The sequence below is a fragment of the Heterodontus francisci genome, chromosome 20 (assembly GCF_036365525.1).
Source record: "Heterodontus francisci isolate sHetFra1 chromosome 20, sHetFra1.hap1, whole genome shotgun sequence".
In the NCBI taxonomy this organism is placed as follows: Eukaryota; Metazoa; Chordata; class Chondrichthyes; order Heterodontiformes; family Heterodontidae; genus Heterodontus; species Heterodontus francisci.
The window spans coordinates 67547712-67570243 of NC_090390.1; the positions used below are offsets into that span (position 1 = coordinate 67547712).

At 43.4% G+C, this 22532-nt stretch overlaps 1 protein-coding gene across 2 annotated transcripts in view; it reads right to left on the bottom strand.

The window, feature by feature from the left end:
• Positions 1–22532, bottom strand: part of shtn1 (shootin 1) — a 143703-nt gene that overhangs the window by 94300 nt on the left and 26871 nt on the right. For both annotated transcript variants that reach the window (XR_010977067.1, XM_068052978.1), the window contains exon 5: positions 42–219. Coding sequence is in view for 1 of the 2 variants with exons in the window: in XM_068052978.1 (XP_067909079.1) it covers positions 42–219 (178 nt within the window). In the remaining variant the exon portion in view is untranslated. The remainder of the gene's footprint in view (positions 1–41; positions 220–22532) is intronic.

A 22532-nucleotide genomic window follows, 5' to 3' on the forward strand; every position in this document is an offset into this window, starting at 1 on the left:
TTTTGAATAAAACATCATCCATTCTCTTTACAAGACCTCACCTTGGATTAGCTGTTGGCATTGAATTGAGGAACATCTTGCATCTTTGTCTAATGTCATATTTGTCACATCAGTTGCTGGCTCTTCATCCAAAGACAGCTCCACAGGGATAGTCTCGGTTCCCAGTTTAGCCATACACACCATGCTGATTCTTTTGAGAGACTTGTTATCTTTGTTCAGCTGAAAGAAGATGATTAGCTTGCTGTGAGGTCAGAATATCTCAATTAGGAGAACACTGTTTGAAGAAGCAGGGTTCAATCCCTGGTTTTGCCAGTTCTAGCATGGACTTGATGGGCCGAATGACCTCCTTCTCTGCATTTAATGACTCTAATAATGACCCTATGAAAGTGAGAAATTCTGCAAAAGTAGGCACATCTTCACTAAACACTGATCTTCAATTTTCTTCCCAGAGATACTTTTGTTAAGTGTGGAATGAATTCAGCTTTGAAAGGATCGACATTTAGCTTAACATTTTCAGACAAATTTCCAATGGTGTTGCTCATCAAACAGGAATAACCCAGAACATTATGTGCCATTAGTGTTATTTCAGTTGTTGATAAACTACTTGATTCTGTAACGGGGTATGAAATTATGAAGCATTTGGAGAAACACGAATGAATCAGGAACAGTCAGCACAGATTTCTAAAAATATACTGGACCAATCTTACAGAACTCTCTGAAGAAAACAGAGAGAGAATAAAGGAAATTTAGTGATTTATAGAATACAGCTGGATCCTCAGTGTAGTACTGGGAAACCACTGAAGGGCAAGAATCTCAGAGGTCTGGGGGAGGGGGTTAGGGAAACTGGTGCTTGCATTGCAGGGGGAGGTGTTAGAGATGAACATGTGGAAAGAAGAGCTTGAGGTCAAGTGGACATAGTTACACACAGGCTTCTCAATACTCGTTGGTATTATACACTCGGAGTCCAGATTTGTACATTTTAACAGCTTAATCTCGATATTCCCAAAGAATGTGATGATAGCACACTTAAGACTGAACAACAGAAACTGCTAGAGTAACATGGAGATTGAGAAACAAAACTATAGAACTTAAGTTAGAAGAATGTGTTTTTGGCAGAAAAACAATCCACAGAAACCAGCAACAAAAACACATGCATCATGGCTCACTTACAGCAGAAAGAAAGGTGGGAGTAGGAGAGTCCCCCAAACCTGAAACTGGGTGGAGCAGATGCCTCCAAATGGACAAGGGGGCTGAAAACAGGCAAAAGGATTCCAAGGTGACATTGTTGCTAAGTGAAAAAACTGGGAATTGTATTTTAAACACCTGAGCTGGAATTTTACACCTCACCTTTGGGAGCAGGCTGGGAGGTGGTGGGGAGGAGGGGGGAACAGAAAAATTGAGTGGGGGGCAGGGGGTGCTGTTCCTGTCACCTACCCGCCCGCCCCCGCTGCTATTTTACCAGCGGCGGGTGAGGTGGCAAATAGCCCGCCCGCCCCAGGCCAATTGAGGCATTTAACTGGCCAGTTAATTACCTTTTAAGGGCCGCTCCCACCGCAGCTGGTATTTTACCAGCAGTGGATGGGCACTTCAGTACCTGGAGGCTGCCCAGTAAAACTCCTTGTGGGCTGGTGGTGCTGCCCTCCTGACTGGGCACCCGCAGCAGCACAGACTGCCCCCGCTAAATGGTAAACTATTGCTCATCCTTTTTGACCTGTCTGTTTGATATGCTTGACTACATCATCCTCCTCCAATGCCTCTCCGCTGTCATCCAGCTGGATGGGGTTGCTCCTGCCTGGTTCCGTTCTTATCTATCTAATCATGGTGAGAGCATCACTTGCAATTGCTTCTCTTCCTGCTCCCGCACTGTTACCTCTGGTGTCACCCAGGGATCTATCCTTGGCCTCCTCCTGTTTTTCATCTACATGCTGCCCCTCGGTGACAGCATCCAAAAGCACAGAGTTAGCGTTCACATGTAACGCTGATGACACCAACTCTACCTCACCACCACTCCTGTCGACTCCTCCACTGTTGCTACATTATCAGACTGCTTAACCAACATCCAGGAGTGGATGAGTAATATTGGGAAAACTGGAGCCATTGTTTTCAGTTGTTGCTCCAAACTCTGTTCCCTAGCTACCGACCGCATTCCTATCCCTGGCAACAGTCTGAGACTAAACCAGACTGTGCCATATTTGACCCCCAGATGAGCTTCTGATCACATATTTGCACCATCACTAAGACCACCTATTTCCACCTTATTAACATTGCCCGACTTTGTCCCTGCCTCTGCTCATCTGCTGTTCAAACCCTCAATTTCACGCCTTCGTGACCTGTAGACTTGACTATTCCAAATCCTGGCTGGTCTCCCACATTCTCTGCAAACTTGAGGTTATCCAAAACTCTGCTGCCCATGTCCTAACTCGCACTTAGTCCCATTCTTCTATCATCCCTGTGCTGGCTCAGCTACATTACCTCCGGTCAAGCAATGTCTTGATTTTAAAATTATGCTTGTTTTAAATCCCTTCACGGCCTTGCCCCTTCCTATCTCTGTATTCTCCTTCAGCCCCACAACCCTCCGAGGTATCTGCGTTTATCTAATTTTGGCCTGTTAATCATCCCCAATTTTAATTGCTCCACCATTGATGGTCATGCTTTCAGTTGCCTAGGTCCTATGCTCTGGAATTCCCTCCCTACACCTCTCCTTTAAGACACTCCTCAAAACCTGCCTTTTTGACCAAACTTTTGGTCATCTGACCTAATATCTCCTTATGTGGCTATGAGATCAGAATAGCTCAATTAGGAAATACTAGTTTGAAGAAGCCATTCTTCTAACTTAAGTTCTCCAGTATGTGGCTCAGTGCCATATTTTCTTTCATAATGCTCCTGCAAAGCACCTTGAGACATTTTATTATGTTAAAAGCCTATATAAATGAACATTGTTATGTAAACTTGTTATGCTGTAATTACACCCTCCTGACATCTCCTAACATACATACATACAAACATATGAATTAGGAGCAGAAGTAGGCCATTCGGACCCTCTAGCCTGCTCTGCCATTCAATAAGATTATGGCTGATCTGTTTGTGTCTCGAATTCCACACTCCCATCTACCCCCGATAACCTTTGATTCACTTGCCTAACCAGAATCTATCTACCCCTGCCTTAAAATTATTCAATGACCCCGCCTTCACCACCTTCTGAAGTAGAGAGTTCCAAAGTCACACAACCCTCAGAGAAAATATTTCTCCTCATCTCTGTCATAAAAGGGCAACCCCTAATTTTAGAACCCTAGTTCTGGACTCCCCCACAAGAGGAAACATCCTTTCCACATCCACCTTGTCAAGACCATGCAGGATCTTATAAACATCAATCATGTCTCCCCTCATTCTTCTAGACTCCAGTGAAAACAAGCTCAGTCTGTCCAACCTTTCCTCATAAGACAACCCGCTCATTCCAGGTATCAATCTAGTGAACCTCCTCTGAACTGCCTCCAACGCATTTACATCCTTCCTTAAATAAGGAGACCAAAACTGCACACAGTATTCGAGATGTGGTCTCGCCAATGCCCTGTATAACTGAAGCATAACATCCTTACTTTTATTTTCAATCCCTCTCATAATAAAGGATAGCATTCCATTAGCCTTATTTATTACTTGTTGTACCTGCATACTAACTTTTTGTGACTCATGCAGTGGAACACCTAGATCCCACTGCATCTCAGAGTTCTGCAGTTGTTCTCTGTTTAAGTAAAACTCTGCTTTTTTTATTCTTCCTGCCAAAGTGAACAACTTCACATTTTCCCACATTATACTCCATCTGCCAGATTTTTGCCCACTCACTCAACCTATCTATATCGGTCTGTAAGCTCCTTATGTCCTCTTCACAAGATACACTCCTACCTATCTTTGTGTCATCTGAAAATTTATCTACCATCCCATCGCTCCCCTCATCTATGTCACTGATATAAGTTGTAAAAGGTTGAGGCCCCAGCACAGCCCCCTGTGGGACTCCACTCATCTCATCCTGTCAATCAGAAAAGGACCCATTTATGCATACTCTCTTTTCTGCCAGCCAGCCAATCTTCTATCCATGCTAATATGTTCGCCACTACACCATGAGCTTCTGCTTTGTGCAATAACCTTTTATGTGGCACCTTGTCAAATGCCTTCTGAAAATCCAAGTACAGTGCGTCAATGGGCTCCCCTTTATCCATGGCACATTGGTTAAACTGGTTAAATTGGTTAAACACGATCTCCCTTTCACAAAGCCATGCTGACTATTCCCAATTACTTTGAGTTTTTCTATGTGCCCAGCTATAGCCTCCTTAATGATCGATTATAACATCTTCCCCGTGACAACATCAAGCTAACTGTTTTCTGCCTCCCTCCTTCTTGAATAGAGGGGCTATATTTGCTATTTTCCAGTCTAGAGTCATAGAGAGATACAGCACTGAAACAGGCCCTTTGGCCCACCATGTCTGTGCCGACCAACAACCACCCATTTATACTAATCCTACATTAATCCCATATTCCCTACCATTCTCCCACCAACTACTTACACTAGGGGCAATTTACAATGGCCAATTTACCTCTCAACCTGCAAGTCTTTGGCTGTGGGAGGAAACCGGAGGACCCAGCAGAAACCCACGTGGTCACAGAGAGAACTTGCAAACTCCACACAGACAGTACCCAGAACCGAACCCGGGTCGCTGAAGCCATGAGGCTGCGGTGCTAACCATTGCGCCACTATGCCGCCAGTCTGATGGAACCTTTCCAGAATGTAGCAAATTTCGAAACATTAACACCAATGCATCTACTACCTCATTAGCCACCTCTTTTAAGACTTTAGGATGAAGCCCATCAGGACCTGCAGACTTGTCAGTCTGCAACTCCATCAGTTTGGTCACTATAAAGAAAAACTCTAAGGGGCGGATCCACTATCAGTGGTTAACTGAAGAAGTTAAGGAAAGCATCAAACTTAAGGAAAAAGCATATAATTACAGAAAGATGAGCTGCAGGTCAGATGATTAGTCAGAATATAAAGAACAGCAGAGAATGACTAAAAGGTTAAAGAAGTTAAGAGTATGGTGATTGTAATTTCACCAAGTTCCTTTCTTCCTTCCACCTCCTGATTTACAGCTATTACAGAAATTTTTTGTGTCCTCTATAGCGAAGACAGAAGTAAAATATTTGTTCATTTCATCCGCCATTTCCTTATTATTTACTATTAACTCCCCATTCTCACTCTATAGAGGACCAACACTCACTTTACTTACTCTTTTCCATTTTAAATACCTGTAGAAGCTCTTGATATCTGTTTTTACATTTCTAGCAAGCTTCCTCTCATACTCTAATTTCTTTTTCCTGATTAACCTTTTAGTCATTCTCTGACATTCTTTATATTCTGACCACTCATCTTACCTGCCACTCATCTTTGCGCAATTATATGCTTTTTCCTTAAGCTTGATGCTTTCCTTAACTTCTTTAGTTAACCACTGATAGCGGGTCCTCCCCTTAGAGTTTTTCTTTATAGTAGGAATATAATTATCCTGAGTATTCTGAAATATCCCCTTGAATATCTGCCACTGCACTGGCAGCAGGATGCACAATGGAAAAAGTTGACAAAGTGCATACAAATGTAATATACAATTTCCTGTGGTATTGATCACAGACAGTAAAGTGTATGTGTAGTTAGAGGGCATGTGGTAATTGAATTGGACCAAAAAAGGGTAGGGGTTAGGAGAGAGGGCAAGTGGATAAGCAGAGGGAGGAGAGGAAGGTAAGAGGAAAAAGAGAGAAGGGGTGAAAAAGGGGAGCAGATAGGGAGAGAAGGAGAGGGCAAGGAGAGAGATAGAGGAAGGAGGTGAAGATGAGGAGGATAAGGAAAAAGAGGGAAGATGGGCAAGAAGGTTAACTCCAAAGTGAACCTCATTGAAGAATTGATGTGCTCAGATGAGGAGTCTGGGTTCCAACAACCAAAATGATACTCAGTGTATGGGGGTTGTTCATCTGGTCGGTGTGCTGGGTGGTGGGAGAGTGGTGCAGGGGGAAGGACAGTGGAACTGGAGAGATGAACTCAGGTGAGGTATGGGTGGGAATGGAGAGATTGGCACCAAACATCTAGGTACTGCTCAGTGGTAGTGATGGCTGAGGGGTGGGTAGGAAGAAACTACTGGGTGGGGTTTTCTGACTCTGAAACTGCATCCTTAAACTGAATTGATCACACCACTAGAATGAAACATGTTTCCTTCTGTAAATTACCATCTTAAAGGAAACTGCTGTAGCCTATTGAAATTTTCAAAAAGGCTAATTACAGGCCAATTCACTTCACATCTGTGGTAGGGAAAATTTTGGAATAAAATCAGAAAATGCTGGAAACATGCAGCAGGACAGGCAGCATCTGTAGAAAGAAACAGAGTTAAAGTTTCAGGTCAATGACCCTTCATCAGAATATTAACTCTGTTTCTCTCTCCATAGATGCTGTCAGACCTGCTGAGTATTTGTAGCATTTTCTGTTTTTATTTCAAATTTCCAGCATCTGCAGTATTTTGCTCTTGTATGATTTTTAGAATCTTTAAAGGTGAAATTCCTAAATATCTACATGAAGAGAAGATAACTGAAAACAGCCAACATAAATTTCAAAAGCAAGATCATGGCTGACAAACTTTGTCAGTTCTTTGAGGAAATGACAGATATAGTGGCTAGGGAAGCTGCTGTGGATGTGATGTACATGGACTATCAGAAAGCCTTTGACAAGGTACCATACAAGAGATTATTTGAGATTACAGGGTATGGTAAAGGGTAGCAAATAGAATTAAAAACTGATTTGAAGGGAAGAAATAGGGACTAGAAGTTAAGGGCAGATGGCAGTGAGCAGCAGTATTCCCGTGAATACAGAAGATTAAGGAGTGATCTAATTGAGGTGTTTAAGATCATTAAATTATTTGATAGGGTAGATAGAAAGAAACTGTTTCCTCTGCTGGTATAGTCCAGAAAAATGGGGAATAATCTTAAAATTAGAGCTAGGCTGTTCAGGAGTGTTGTTAGAAAGCACTTCTTCACACAAAGAATAGTGGAAATCTAGAACTCTCCCCCCCCCCTCCCCACCCCCCCACCAAATAAAGTTGTTAGGGCTGGGAGGGGGCCACCGAAAACATTAAAACTACAACTGACATATTTTTAGTTGTTTGGCAGTGCAGAACTTGAGTATTGCTGAAAATAGAGACATATTGTCGAAGCTTTTCATCTTGCACTCATCAGGACAATCCACAAGAATACCAATGTAAGGGAAAACAACAACTTTATGCTGTATAGGGAGTGCTGATTGGTTGGCAAGTGAACTCTGATTGGTAGAGGCATTACCATGGTAACTGACATGTAACTGCCAAGATTTGTTTGAAATTTAAACCAGGCAGCTTGACACTGATTGGTCAAGGCATTGCCCTGAGGAATGAACCAGCGAATGGTTGTCACTTATTTTGTTTAGCTGAAACAGGCGCAATGTCTGTACATATTTTTTCTGTCTGCAAGTAATAGGGCCCTGTGTATTAATATATGTAGCTTCCAGTACACGCAAATGTGCCACACTATGAGCCCTACTGACAATCTTAAATTGGTTGTCAGCGTAATTCTAAGCACACTGAGGATTGTTTAGCAAATGTTGTCCAATTGTGCAATTACATCTAATGTTGAACACTGTGTTTTGAGTTTTGCAAACATGGGCTGGTTGCCCATTGCGAACAGCAGAGGGGACATGTTGTTTGATATGATCCACCTGTCTTTGGGACCTATGGCCTATACACCTAGCATCACACTGGCATTGAAATTCATATAACACATTACTCATTTGTGTGATAGGCAGGACGTCTTTTTGGCTTGACGGCAGCATCCTGTCAGTGGCGAACACCGCATGTGTTGCCTAGCCTGGGCCTGCCTCCAATAGTTTTTAAGTTCATAAAAGATCTCTGCAAGCATAGAATTAAGTGTTTTTGATTTGTTGCTAGACATGTCTATAGCTCTTTTGTCCTATACATCTTCTCTCCTATACATCTACATCTGTCCCATTGTGGTCATAGCATTTTTCAATTTTCTCATCCTCAACAAAACATTACTGGTAATCAGTCCTTCTCTGTTTGCCAGAGAAATTTGCAAAATATAATTTTTTTATTGTTGAAAGGATAAAAGAACTCAAATTAGGATGAGCAAAGTCACTTTCTTTCTCTATCTTTTTCACTGTTTTAGTTTGATCATTTCTGAAGCAAAAGGTGTAGTCAACACCTCCACTGTGCTCATGATGTTATTTATAAATACTAATGTCCTTAATAGAAACACAGAAAATAGGAGCAGGAGGAGGCCATTTGGCCCTTCGCGCCTGCTCCGCCATTCATTATGATCATGGCTAATCATCCAACTCAGTAGCTTGTTCCCGCTTTCACCCCATACCCTTTGATCCCTTTAGACCCAAGAGCTATATCTAACTCCTTTCTGAAAACATTCAATGTTTTGGCCTCAACTGCTTTCTGTGGTAGCGAATTCCACAGGCTCACCACTCTCTGGGTGAAGAAATTTCTCCTCATTTCAGTCCTGAAAGGTTTACCCCGTATCCTTAGACTATGACCCCTGGTTCTGGACTCCCCCACCATCGGGAACAACCTTCCTGCATCTACCCTGTCAAGTCCTGTTAGAATTTTATAGGTTTCTATGAGATCCCCCCTCACTCTTCTGAACTCCAGCGAATATAATCCTAACCGACTCAATCTCTCCTCATATGTCAGTCCCGCCATCCCAGGAATCAGTCTGGTAAACCTTCACTGCGCTCCCTCTATAGCAAGAACATCCTTCCTCAGATAAGGAGACCAAAACTGCACACAATATTCCAGATGTGGCCTCACCAAGGCCCTGTATAATTGCAGCAAGACATCCCTGCTTCTGTACTCGAACCCTATCGCTATGAAGGCCAACATACCATTTACCTTTTTTACCACCTGTTGCACCTGCATTCTTACCTTCAGCGACTGGTGTACGAGAACACCCAGTTCTCGCTGCACATTCCCCTCTCTCAGTTTATAGCCATTCAGATAATAATCTGCCTTCCTGTTTTTGCTACCAAAGTGGATAACCTCACATTTATCAACATTATACTGCATCTGCCATATAATTAGCCCACTCACTCAACTTGTCCAAATCACCCTGAAGCCTCTCTACATCCTTCTCACAACTCACCCTCCCACCCATTTTGTGTCATCTGCATCCCTCATCTAAATCATTGCTGTATATTGTGTATAGCTGGGGTCCCTGCGTGCCATTCGGAAAAAGACCCACAGTGGCGCAGTGGTTAGCACCGCAGCCTCACAGCTCCAGCGACCAGTGTTCAATTCTGGTTACTGCCTGTGTGGAGTTTGCAAGTTTTCCCTGTGTCTGCGTGGGTTTCCTCCGGGTGCTCCGGTTTCCTCCCACATGCCAAAGACTTGCAGGTTGATAGGTAAATTGGCCATTAGCAATTGCCTCTAGTATAGGTAGGTGGTAGGGAAATATAGGGACAGGTGGGGATGTGGTAGGAATATGGAATTAGTGTAGGATTAGTATAAATGGGTGGTTGATGGTCGGCACAGACTCGGTGGGCCGAAGGACCTGTTTCAGTGCTGTATCTCTAAACTAAACTAAAACTAAACTATTCTTACTCTTTGTTTCCTGTCCGCCAACCAATTTTCTTTCCATCACAATACACTACCCCCAATCCCATACGCTTTAATTTTACATGCTAACCTCTTATGTGGGACTTTGTCGAAAGCCTTCTGAAAGTCCAAATAAACCACATCCACTGGCTCCCCCTCATCAACTCTATTAGTTACATCTTTGAAGAATTCTAGTAGATTTGTCAAGCATGGGTTCCCTTTCGTAAATCCATGCTGACTCTGTCCGATTCTACCACTGTCTCTAAATAGACAGGAGGCAAGCTCGAGGCCCAATTAGTGGTGCCAAGTGCCTCCAGGAGGTGGGAGCTGCCTGCCTGGTGCCCATGGCAAAGGCAAGCAGCAGTCAGATTGAGGGCTGCTACTGTCCTGCCGAAGACAGCAGACACCTCTTCTGAGGGTCAGTGGAATAAAGGGATGAGGCAGAGTGGAAATGGCTAAAACAGAGGTATTGCGCACGCTCTCGTGCAGCATAAAAGTGGGTCTGATAATTTTAAACATTCATTTAAAAAAAAGACTTTTCCTTCACCCCGCAGCGAACCCGACAGCTATGCACTGACCTGCACCAGAATGTGCGGGTTCGCCAAAATCTCCATTAAAATTGCAGTGCCAATGTCCTCGGTCTGTTAGCAAGCTCCTAAGGGAGTTTAATGAGACATTAATTGGAGGCCAGCAGGTTCCCTGTTCCCTCCCTCCCCCACCACCACCAGCACTTTGAATATTGCAGACTGTTCTGGAGATGTCAGGATCCAGAGCCAACCTCTGGGACTGCAATTTTTAAACCTGAATATATTTGCAAATTCAGATTTAGACAAATTTATCATTTGAGACAGAACACTGATGTCAGTTGTAGCATTTGAAAGTCAGAATTTTAGAGTAGCCAGGCATTTAAAAATCCAGCCCCTTGTTTGTATTTGAGTAATCAAAATGCAGTGGGCAAAATAAGCACTAGATGCAAAATTATAATATATTATTGGAAAATCTGCTTACCAAGGGCTGTAAAAGCCCAAGACTGATGCCCATGGCATCAATTGTATTAGGTGTACTGGTAAATGCATCCGTGAAGTCTCAGTAATAACAGGAAACAGCTTCACCTATCTTGGAAACTGAGCTTGAAGTTCTCCAGTAAAATCAACTGAAGTGCATTCGAGTAGAAAGGAGTGATAGAAAGACATGACATGAAAAAAGTGTGACAATTTCAGGAAGTGCATATGTACACCTCTTTTACATGCTCAATGTAGGAATAAAGAAATGTAATAATATAAAGTTCTGGTAATATTTCTGTTCTCTTTGGGGGTGACAATGTCATCCTACTGTTAGATATTGAGAGTAATTTCTGAGAGAAAATTAAAAAGCAATAAAACTGGGCTGGTTATCAAAAATAAATTTCAGTCCTTGCAGAGATTTATGGCAACGCAGAGAACAGTCACAGTAAAGTACTATAACACAATTATAACTCAATTTTCAACTCACCTTTTCCTACCAAAAGCAGCTTTTTAATCTGAATTGTTTTTATTTTCTTTAAATGTATTCATTAATGAGATGTGGGCATTGCTGGCAAGGCCAGCATTTATTGCCCATCTTTACTTGCCCTTGAAAAGGTGGTGGTAATGAGCCACTTTCTTGAATCACCGCAGTCTGTGCAGTGAAGGTACTCCACCTTGGCGTTAGGTAGAGCTGAGGAATTTTGACACCGCAACTATATATTTCCAAGTCAGAATGGTGTATGACTTGGGAGGGGAACTTGGAGGTGGAAGGTTTCCTAAGTGACTGCTGCCCTTGTCCTGCTAGGTGGTAGTGGTGACAGGTTTTGGAGGCACTATCGAAGGAGCCTTGGCTGTGTGCATCTTGTAGATGGTAGACACTCCAGCTATGGTGCGCTGGTGGTGGAGGAAGTAAATGTTTAAGGTGGTGGATAGCATGCAGGTCAAGTGGGTGGCTTTGCCCTCAATGGTGTTGAGCTTCTTGAGTGTTGTAGGTGCTGCACTCATCCAGGCAAGTGGAGAGTATTAGATCACACCCCTGATTTGTGCTTTGTAGGCTTTGGCAAATCAGGAGATGAGCTCCTCGCTGCAGAATACCCAGCCTCTGACCTGCTCTTGTAGCCACAGTATTTATGGGCTGAATTTTACAGACCGCCCCCCGCCCCTCGATGTTGGGGGTCATGGCAGGGGCTGCCAGAAAATGCCTCCGGCAGCGGTCCGCTATGGGCCTCGACGCTGGGAAGGCCCGGCCCAAAATTGCCGGCGGTGGCAAGGCCTCGTGGCGGGCCCCCAGTCACATATTTAAATCCATTAAAATGAATGAATTAATCAGACCTGTGCCTCTGCCTTCCGTCCCGTTGCGATATTGGTGCCGGTAACCGGCATCCCGTGCCTTTTGGATCTCCGTCTGGCGATCCGAAGCGGAACACTGGTGGGGAGGGGGGAGCAGTTAAGTTTTACAGTGCGGGAGGGAGGGGAGCGGGGCCAAAGTAATTTCATTTATGTGGGGGATGATGGGAAGGGGTAAACTATAAAGTTTATGAACTTTGTGGGGGGTGGGGGAGATCAGGTGCACAAAATAAGTGTTTTGGTTGGGGGGGGGGTGAGAGGGCAGATAATTAATTCTGTGGTTATTGGGGGTGGGAGAGGGGCAAAAAACATGTATTTAATTGTTTAAAATCAATTTTACATCAATATATCTTTAAAATTTTAAATTGAAATTTAGGGCTTGAAGCCCTTTAAAAACGGCACGCCTGCGCAAAGACTGCTGATGCTATTACCAGGGATGGACAGCCTGCCCCCTCCACGTCATCGGGGTGGGTGGACCGCCCCAGCTATTTAAATGAGCCGCCACACTTGATATCGTGGTGGCTCCGCGACGTGCAGCTGGCACAGGCGGGCTGCCATTGTTTTTGCTTGCCACCGGGTCAATGGTGATGCCCAGGATGTTGTTGGTAGGGTTGTGACAATGGCAATGCCATTGAATGCCAAGGGGAGGTAGTTAGACTCTCTCTCGTTGGAGATGGTACTTGGCACTTGTGTGGCACAAATATTACTCATCACTTATCAGCCCAAGCTTGGATGTTGTCCAGGTCTTGCTGCATGAAAGCATATACTAAGTTTCTTTAAATAACAATCTGGCTACTCTAAAATTCTGACTTTCAAATACTACAACTGACATCAATGTTCTGTCTCAAATTTTAAATTTGTCTAAATTTGAGTTTGCAAATATATTCAGGTTTAAATTCTGCATGTTGGCATGACAGTTTCTAAATGCATAAAATTTTAAAAGCTAAAGCACTGTTTTCACCATAGTGTAATAACCTTGTACCTTTTCATAATTTTCCTTGATAACATTTGAATTAATTCCAAATAATTATACTGTGAAGACATGTTAATAGGCTGTAATATATTATTACAATCAAAGAGCTGAGTTAATTCCTTGGGAAAGTATGCAGCAAATACCATCAAATCTAGCTTCTGGAAGGTAAAATTTCTACAATATCTGGCAGAAAAGCTTTGAAATGGCATATATTATTAAGGAAATTTGCCCTTGCAATTGCTTCAATCCATTTACTGATGAGTAAGCTAGAGTGCATTCATATGCAATCAACTGAACATGCTAGAACTAAAAAAACACATAAAATAATGCATCTCTGATCAAGCAGCCACTGTAAAATTATAGACTTTCTTAAAATTCATCAGCAACTGGGAGCAGAGGCCATCATTTATAAGTCATAGTTACAAATTCTTGTTTACAGTCCGCACAGTAAAAATCAACGTCTCTCATGCAGCAATTTATATTCAATTTTCTATACAAGTCATTTTTCTTTACTAATCAAAATACTAGGTATTGCATTTATATACAGTGAATTTGAAGTGTTAGTAAATTGCGCCAGATTCAATCGCTTTCATTCGACAACTTTCAGAATCATTTACACTGCAAAAATGAATAAAGATAGCCAAGCCCTATTAGGTCTACTATCTAAATGGGTAATTTTTGGTGACGTTCATGAAAGTGAGGGAGGCTTGGAAATGAAATGCTGCTTTACAATTATGCCTAGCCTTTGAACCAAGTACTCCAAGGAAGGCAAAGTAAAGCTGGATTTAGAGCAGCATTTCTCTTGTATTTGACTTTTTGTTCTACATGCACGTCACTATGATTGCAAACACACAACTAAAATGAAGTATGGATTGCCAGCAAACACCATTGTCAACTGTCATTGACAAGAGCAACCAGAATAATTAAGGAGATAGAGGGATTAGAGTATGAGGAGTGATGATGTGAATTGGATATGTTCTCACTGTAAAAAAACCCGAGAGCTGATATCAACGATGTTTTTAAGAATTTAAAAGGACTTTTTTTTCATTCAGGGGATGTGGGCATCACTGGCTATGCCAGCATTTATTGCCCATCCCTAATTGCCCTTGAGAAGGTGGAGGTGAGCTGCCTTCTTGAACCGCTACAGTCCTTGGGGTGTAGGTACACCCACAGTGCATTTAGGAAGGGAGTTCCAGGATTTTGACCCAGCGACAGTGATGGAATAGCGATATAGTGCCAAGTCAGGATGGTGTGTGGCTTGGAGGGGAACTTGCAGGTGGCGGTGTTCCCATGCATCTGCTGCCCTTGGCCTTCTAGGTGGTAGAGGTCGCAGGTTTGGAAGGTACTGTTGAAGGAGCCTTGGTGAGTTGCTGCAGTGCATCTTGTAGATGGTACACATTGCTGCCACTGTGCATCGGTGGTGGAGGGAGTGAATGTGAAGGTGGTGGATAGGGTGCTAATCAAGTGGCTGCTTTGTCCTGGATGGTGTTGAGCCTCTTGAGTGTTGCTCCCTTCCTAGCAGCACTGTGTACCTACATCCCAAGGACTGTAGCGATTCAAGAAGGCAGCTGACCACCACATTCTCAAGGGCAATTAGGGATGGGCAATAAATGCTGGCATAGCCAGTGACACCAACATCCCCTGAATGAAAAAAAAAGTCCCTTTAAATTCTTAAAAACATCAATGATATCAGCTCTCGGGTTTTCCAGTGAGAACATATCCAATTCACATCATCACTCCTCATACTCTAATCCCATTATCTCCTTAATTATTCTGGTTGCTCGTCAGCTGCACCCATCCAAGCAAATGGAGAGTATTCCATCACACTCCTGACTTCTGCCTTGTAGATGGTGGTCAGGCATTGAGGAGCCAGGAGGTGAGTTACTCGCTGCAAAATTCCCAGCCTCTGACCTGCTCTTGTAGGCACAGCATTTATGCGGCTGGTCCAGTTCAGTTTCTGGTCAATGGTGACCCCCCAGGATGTTGATAATGGGGGATTCAGAGATGGTAATGCCATTGAACGTCTAGGGGAGATGGTTAGCTTCTCCTATTTGAGATGGTCATTGCCTGGTATGAATGTTACTTGCCATTTTTTAGCCTAAGCCTGGATGTTGTCCAGGTTGCCTCATCTGGACATGGGCTGCTTCAGTATCTGAGGAGTCGTGAATGTTACTGAACATTGTGTAATCGTCAGCAAACATCCCCACTTCTGACCTTATGATGGAGGGAAGGTCATTGATGAAGCAGCTGAAGATGGGCCTAAGTTCCCTGAGGAATCCCTGCAGTAATGTCCTGGAACTGAGATGATTGACCTCCAACAACCAACCATCTTCCTTTGTGCTAGGTATGACTCCAACCAGCGGAGAGTTTTCCCTGATTCCCATTGACTCCAGTTTTGTTCGGACTCCTCGATGCCATACTCGGTTAAATGCTGTCTTGATGTCAAAGGCAGTCACTCTCACCTCACCTCTTGAGTTCAGCTCTTTTGTCCATGTTTGGACCAATGCCGTAATGAGGTCAGGAGCTGAGTGTCCCTGACGGAACCCAAACTGAGTGTCAGTGACCAGGTAATTGCTGAGCAAGTGCAGCTTGATAGCACGGTCAATGACACCTTCCATCAATCGCTATACTGACGATTGAGAGAAGACTGATAGGGCAGTAATTGGCCGAGTCGGATTTGTCCTGCTTTTTGTGCACTGGACATATCTGGGCAATTTTCCACATTGCAGAGTAGATGTCAGTGTCCTGTGTTGTAGCTTCACCAGGCTGACACCCCATTTTGAGGTATGCCTGGTGCTGCTCCTGGCATGCTCTTCTGCACTCTTCATTGAACCAGGTTTGGTCCCCTAGCTTGATAGTAATGGTAGAGTGGGGGATATGCCGAGCCATGAGGTTACAGATTGTGGTTGAATACAATTATGCTGCTGTTGATGGCCCATAGTGCCTCATGGATGCCCAGTTTTGAGTTTCCAGTTCTGTTCAAAATCTATCCCATTTAGCACAGTGGTAGTGCCACACAACACAATGGTGGGTACCCTCAGTGTGAAGACAGGACTTCGTCTCCACAAGGACTGTGCGGTGGTCACGCCTACCAATATTGTCATGGACAGATGCATCTGTGACAGGTAGATTGGTGAGGATGAGGTCAAGTCGGTTTTTTCCTTTTGTTCGTTCCCTCATCAACTGTTGCAGACCCATGTCTAGCAACTATGTCCTTTAGGGCTCAGCCAGTAATGGTGCTACTGAGCCACTCTCGGTGATGGACATTTAAGTCCACCACCCAGAGTACATTTTGTGCCCTTGCTACCCTCAGTGCTTCTTTCAATTGACGTTCAACATGGAGAAGCACTGATTCATCAACCAAGGGGAGCGGTAGGTGGTAATCAGCAGGAGGTTTCCTTGTCCATGTTTGACCTGGTGCCATGAGACTTCATGGGGTCCAGAATCAATGTTGAAGACTCCGACGGGAACTCCCTCCCGACTACATACCACTGTGCCGCCATATCTGGTGGGTCTGTCCTGCCGGTGTGATGGTGATAGTGGTGTCTGGGACATTGTCTGCAAGGTATGATTTCTTTTGACTGTGGCAGGCTGTTGCCTGACTAGTCTGTGGGACAGCTCTCCCAATTTTGGCACAAGCCCCAGATGTCAGTAAGGAGGACTTTGCAGGGTCGACAGGGTTGGGTTTGACATTGTCCTTTCCGGTGCCTAGGTCGATATCAGGTGGTCTGTCCAATTTCGTTCCTTTTCTTAGACTTTGTACAACTGAGTGACTTGCCATTTCTGAGGGTACTAAGAGTCAACCACATTGCTGTGGGTCTGGAGTCACACGTAGGCCAGACCAGATAAGGATGGCAGATTTCCTTCCCTAAAGGGCATTAGCGAACCAGATGGAAATTTTCAACAATCGACAATGGTTTCATGATCACCACTAGACTAGCTTTTTAATTCCAGATTTTTATTAATTGAATTCAAATTCTACCATCTGCCGTGGTGGGATTCAAACCCATGAACCCAGAGTGCTCTGGGTTACTAGTGTAGTGATATTACCACTACTCCACTGCCTCCCCTAACTCTCCAACTAGATAATGTAGCCCATGGCAAGCTGTTTCATTTTGTCCAGAACCAGGACAACCTGTATAACCAGAGGACATGGTTTTCTTTTGAAGGGGGAGGCAGGAGTAAATTCAAAACAACTCTGCAGTAACATTATTTCAATGAGCAAGTGGTAGATCTATGGAACAGTTTCAGCAGAAACTGGAAGCAGATAGCACTGATTAGATCAAATGCAAAGCAGATTTCTTTCAGAAAATACTATTTTTGTATATTGTGCATGAGCAATTTGAGACATGACTAATAAGTGCAGCATGCTTGGGAGGAACAAATGACTTTGGACCTATGGTTCCCCAAGTTGCTCACAAAGTAGGGATTTCCTCATCTCATGTCTGGGTCTGTTGTAGATTAATTGATAGAGATTGTTTGCTTTGATTAGTTAAACTTCCATTGTATAACACTTGTGGGGAAAATATTGAGATCTATAATTATGGACCTAGCATCTGAGCACTTTGAGAAATTTGAGCCAATTAGAGAGAGCCAAAATGGATCTGTAAAGGGCATATCATGTCCCGTGAACCAAATTAATTTTTTGAAGGAGTAACTAAAATAGTAGATGGGGGAATGTTTATGGATGTAGTTTATATGGACTTCTAGAAGGCATTTGATAAAGTTCCACACAAGAGACTATTAGCTGATGAAATTGAAGGCAAATTATTGACCTGGCTTGGAGATTGGTTCGGGGTAGAAGACAGAGAAAGTAGGGATAATGGGTGTGTACTCAAATTGGAAGTATGTGACTAGTGGTGTCTCAGAAGGGTGTGTGCTGGAGCCTCAGACATTCATTGTATTTATTATGACTTACATAACACAATATAGAGACAGATATCCAAGTTTGCCAATGCCGCGAAGATTGTTTTGAGTATAGATGGGAGCATAAAAAGCATAAGTGAGCACGCAAACCTGTGGTAGATGGATTTCAATGCATGGAAATGTGATGGCATCTATTTTGGACCATATAAAAAAAAGAGTATTTTTTTTAAATAGTGAAAAACAAGGTCTAGTGGCGGTCCAAAGATCACTAAAATGTAGTGGCCGGATACAAAAGAAAAATCAAAAAGGCTGATCGAATGTTAGCTTTTAGAGATAGAGGGCAAGAACATAAAGGGGAGGAAATTTCTTACAGTTATCCAATGCCCTGGTAAGACCACATCTACAGGAGGATGTACAGTTCTGGGCATTGCACCTTATAAAGGATTTCTTAGCCTTGGAAGTAGTGAAGCATAGGTTTAAGGAGGTGAGGCTCAGCACTCAGGGAGAAGCAAAGCTGCCCAACTCGTGTAATAAAACACACCATACAACACACATCACAGACTGACATGAACTCTCTCTTCCTTGAGTTTGTTTCTCTGTCCCTCCCTCCCCAGTTTGTATTTAGTATTCAGTAGAGTCATTGCCATTTACAGCATAGAAGGAGGCCATTCAGCCCATCGAGTCCATGCCAGCTCTCTGCAGAGCCATCCAGTCAGCCCAATCCTCGTAGCCATGCAAGTATATTTCCTTCAAGTGCCCATCCAATTTCCTTTTGAAATCATTGTCTTCACTTCCACCACCCTCGTAGACAACGAGTTCCAGGTCATTACCAGTCACTGCTTAAAAAAAATTCTTCCTCACATTTCCCCAGCATCTCTTGCCTAAAACCTTCAATCTGTGTTCCCTAGTCCCATTAATTGATGGTACAGGAACAGTTTTTCCTTGTCTAACTTACCTAATCCTGTCATAATCTTGTACACATCTATCAAATCTCCCCTCCATCTCCTCTGCTCCAGGGAGAACAACTCCAGCTTTTCCAACCTAACCTTGTAACTAAAATCATCCATTCCTGGAACCATTCTGGTAAATCTCCTCTGCACCTTCTCAAGGATCCTCCCATCCTTTCTATAGTGTGGTGACCAGAACTGGACGCAGTACTCCAGTTGGGGCCTAACCAGAGCTTTATAAAGGTTCAGCATAACTTCCCTGCTTTTGTACTCAATATCTCTATTTATGAAGCCCAAGATCCCATATGCTTTGCTAACCACTCTCTCAATATTGTCCTGCCACCTTCAAAGATCGATGCACATTCACTCCCCAGGTCTCTCTATTCTTGCATGCTCTTTAGAACTGTGCCATTAAGTCTATATTGCCTTACCCTATCCTTTCTGCCAAAATTTCTCTCTTTCTCTCTCCTCCCCGCACCGCCCCCCCCCCCCCCCCCCCCCACCGCCCCAGTTTGTATTTCTCTCTCTCAACCCACCTTCCCCAGTTTGCGCTTCCTTCTGGAAGTTAAGAAACAATTCTTCACACAAAGGGTGAAATAAGTGTAGAACTCTCTCTTACAAGCAGAAGATGCTGGCTCAATTAATAATTTTAAATCTTGAGATCAAGATTTTTGCCAGTCAAGTATATTAAGGGATATGGAACCCAGGCTGTTGGATGGAATTAGGATAGAGATCAGCCATGACCTCACTAAATGATGGAACAGGCTTGAGGAGCTGAATGGCCTACTCCTGTTCCTATGATCCTATGTTTTAATCATGCAACTACCAGGATGGTAGAAGGTGAACTAGATGGTCCATGGTCTTTTCTCGTCCAGCAAATTCTATGATTCTATGAAGAAGGGTCACTGACCCGAAACGTTAACTCTGCTTCTCTTTCCACAGATGCTGCCAGACCTGCTGAGTGAATCCAGCATTTCTTGTTTTTGTTGCTATGATTCTATGCATGTTTTCAGATCCATCACGGTTGGCTGAAGAGACAAAAGCCAGCAGCCCGCAGCTCCAAGCATGCACCTGTGTTTATAACATCTTAAATATTTTGTATGATCGACAACAATTGGCCACTTACTCGGCCTGCACTAAATTGCAGTTTATAATCCCTGCCCCCACCAATGGAAAATTACTGAAAATGAAATAGTCCTCCCTATTCCCTGAAGCCGGTAGTAAGCAGTGGTTTCTGTTTTTGTACAAAACATCAGAATAATGTATAGGATGAACTCTTTTCTGGAGATAGCTGAAAGCAGAATATGTATGGTATATACTAACTGATGTCATTGAACCTGGTCAGCAAGTGCAGCAAGATTGCCAAACACAGATACCACCAAACAGAAAACCTAATGAATGAGAATTGACCTAAAACAGATCTTCCTATTTTATAATGATTACACCGGCTGCACCTCTTTTATTAATGTTATGAACAATGGTTGTTGTAATTCAATAACTTTTGTAAGGGCTGTACTGTTATTTATTTTTTATTCATTCAGGGGATATGGGCATCGCTGGCCAGGCCAGCATTTATTGCCCATCCCTAATTGCCCTTGAGAAGGTGGTGGTGAGCTGCCTTCTTGAACCGCTGCAGTCCATTTGGGGTAGGTACACCCACAGTGCTGTTAGGAAAGGAGTTCCAGGATTTTGACCCAGCGACAGTGAAGGAACGGCGATATAGTTCCAAATCAGGATGGTGTGTGACTTGGAGGGGAACTTGCAGGTGGTGGTGTTCCCATGCATTTGCTGCCCTTGACCTTCTAGTTGGTAGAGGTCGCGGGTTTGGAAGGTGCTGTTTAAGGAGCCTTGGTGCATTGCTGCAGTGCATCTTGTAGATGGTATATACTGCTGCCACTGTGCGTCAGTGGCGGAGGGAGTGAATGTTTGTAGATGGGGTGCCAATCAAGCGGGCTGCTTTGTCCTGGATGGTGTCGAGCTTCTTGAGTGTTGTTGGAGCAGCACCCATCCAAGCAAGTGGAGAGTATTCCATCACACTCCTGACTTGTGCCTTGTAGATGGTGGACAGGCTTTGGGGAGTCAGGAGGTGAGTTACTCGCCTCAGGATTCCCAGCCTCCGACCTGCTCTTGTAGCCATGGTATTTATGTGGCTATTCCAGTTCAGTTTCTGGTCAATGGTGGCCCCTAGGATGTTGATAGTGGGGATTCAGTTATGGTAATGCCGTTGAATGTCAAGGGGAGACGGTTAGATTCTCTCTTGTTGGAGATGGTCATTGCCTGGCACTTGTGTGGCGCGAATGTTACTTGCCACTTATCAGCCCAAGCCTGGATATTGTCCAGGTCTTGCTGCATTTCTACACGGACTGCTTCAGTATCTGAGGAGTCACTAATGGTGCTGAACATTGTGCAATCATCAGCGAACATCCCCACTTCTGACCTTATGATTGAAGGTAGATCATTGATGAAGCAGCTGAAGACGGTTGGGCCGAGGACACTACCCTGAGGAACTCCTGCAGTGATGTCCTGGAGCTCAGATGATTGACCTCCAACAACCACAACCATCTTCCTTTGCGCTAGGTATGACTCCAGCCAGCGGAGGGTTTCCCCCCTGATTACCATTGACCTCAGTTTTGCTAGGGCTCCTTGATGCCATACTTGGTCAAATGCTGCCTTGATGTCAAGGGCAGTCACTCTCACCTCATTTGCAGAGCCTTTCACCTCTGAATCTGCATTTAAATTCAACTCAGACCAATGAGGCGACAGTCTCTTCTGTCTGCTGGAAGTATGGGTCCTTTGTGAAATGAGCTGGTCTGCCTCAATTCAGTTCCTACTGGGCACGGGTATACAGCGCTAAACTACTCCTCACTTGTCATTAATTAGCAATCTCACTCAGAGAGGTTATAGGATGGCTGATGTGTTAAACAGCAAAATTGTCACATTGGTGCAATAAGGGGTAGTCTTTTTTTCGATTTCTCGACCTTCAATTTAAAAAGCCACACCCGAAGCAGATGGGTAATAAAAGCAATGAGCTTCTCCCTCCCATTACATGAACATTAATTGTGACTGCAGTATTTTTCATTTATCTACCTACAATTGGAAGGAAATTATGAATTATGTATTTTGCAGGACCCATTCAAAAACACATACTTCACCATCTTTGGGAAGATCTTCTACAAACTATCAAAATATTCTCACTGGAGATATGGATGTCTCCTCAATATCTTCTCCATAACAAATAACCTCTGAATCACTGTGAAGAATATAGTGGAGATCTGCTAGTGTTTCCAAAAGTTGCCTCCATCTAAAAATGGACAGTGTGTTCTTCAAGAAACAAGGCAAGTAAACCACTTTAAACTTTATAAAATTAGGGAGTGAAAAGGGTTGCAATAAAGTAAAATAGGTTACAATAATCAGAAAAGGGTAATTAAAAATAATCATCTTCATGAAAGAGAGGAGAGGACACAGTAAAATAAAAAAGGACCACATGGTGAGCACAAGCCAAGTATTTAATTATTTTTATTCTTCTCGTTAAAATTATCTTTCAGCAGTTAATTACTATTGCAATAATGCTACTCCTGCTAGTTCAGTTGCTTTTTTGCAGCAATACGAGTGTTAAACATAACAGTGCATGAGCTGTCCAGGAAACAACAATTTCACTGGACCTGCCAACACTGAAAATTTCAAATTTCAGATATTAGTAGAAACAATAAAATAAAAAGCT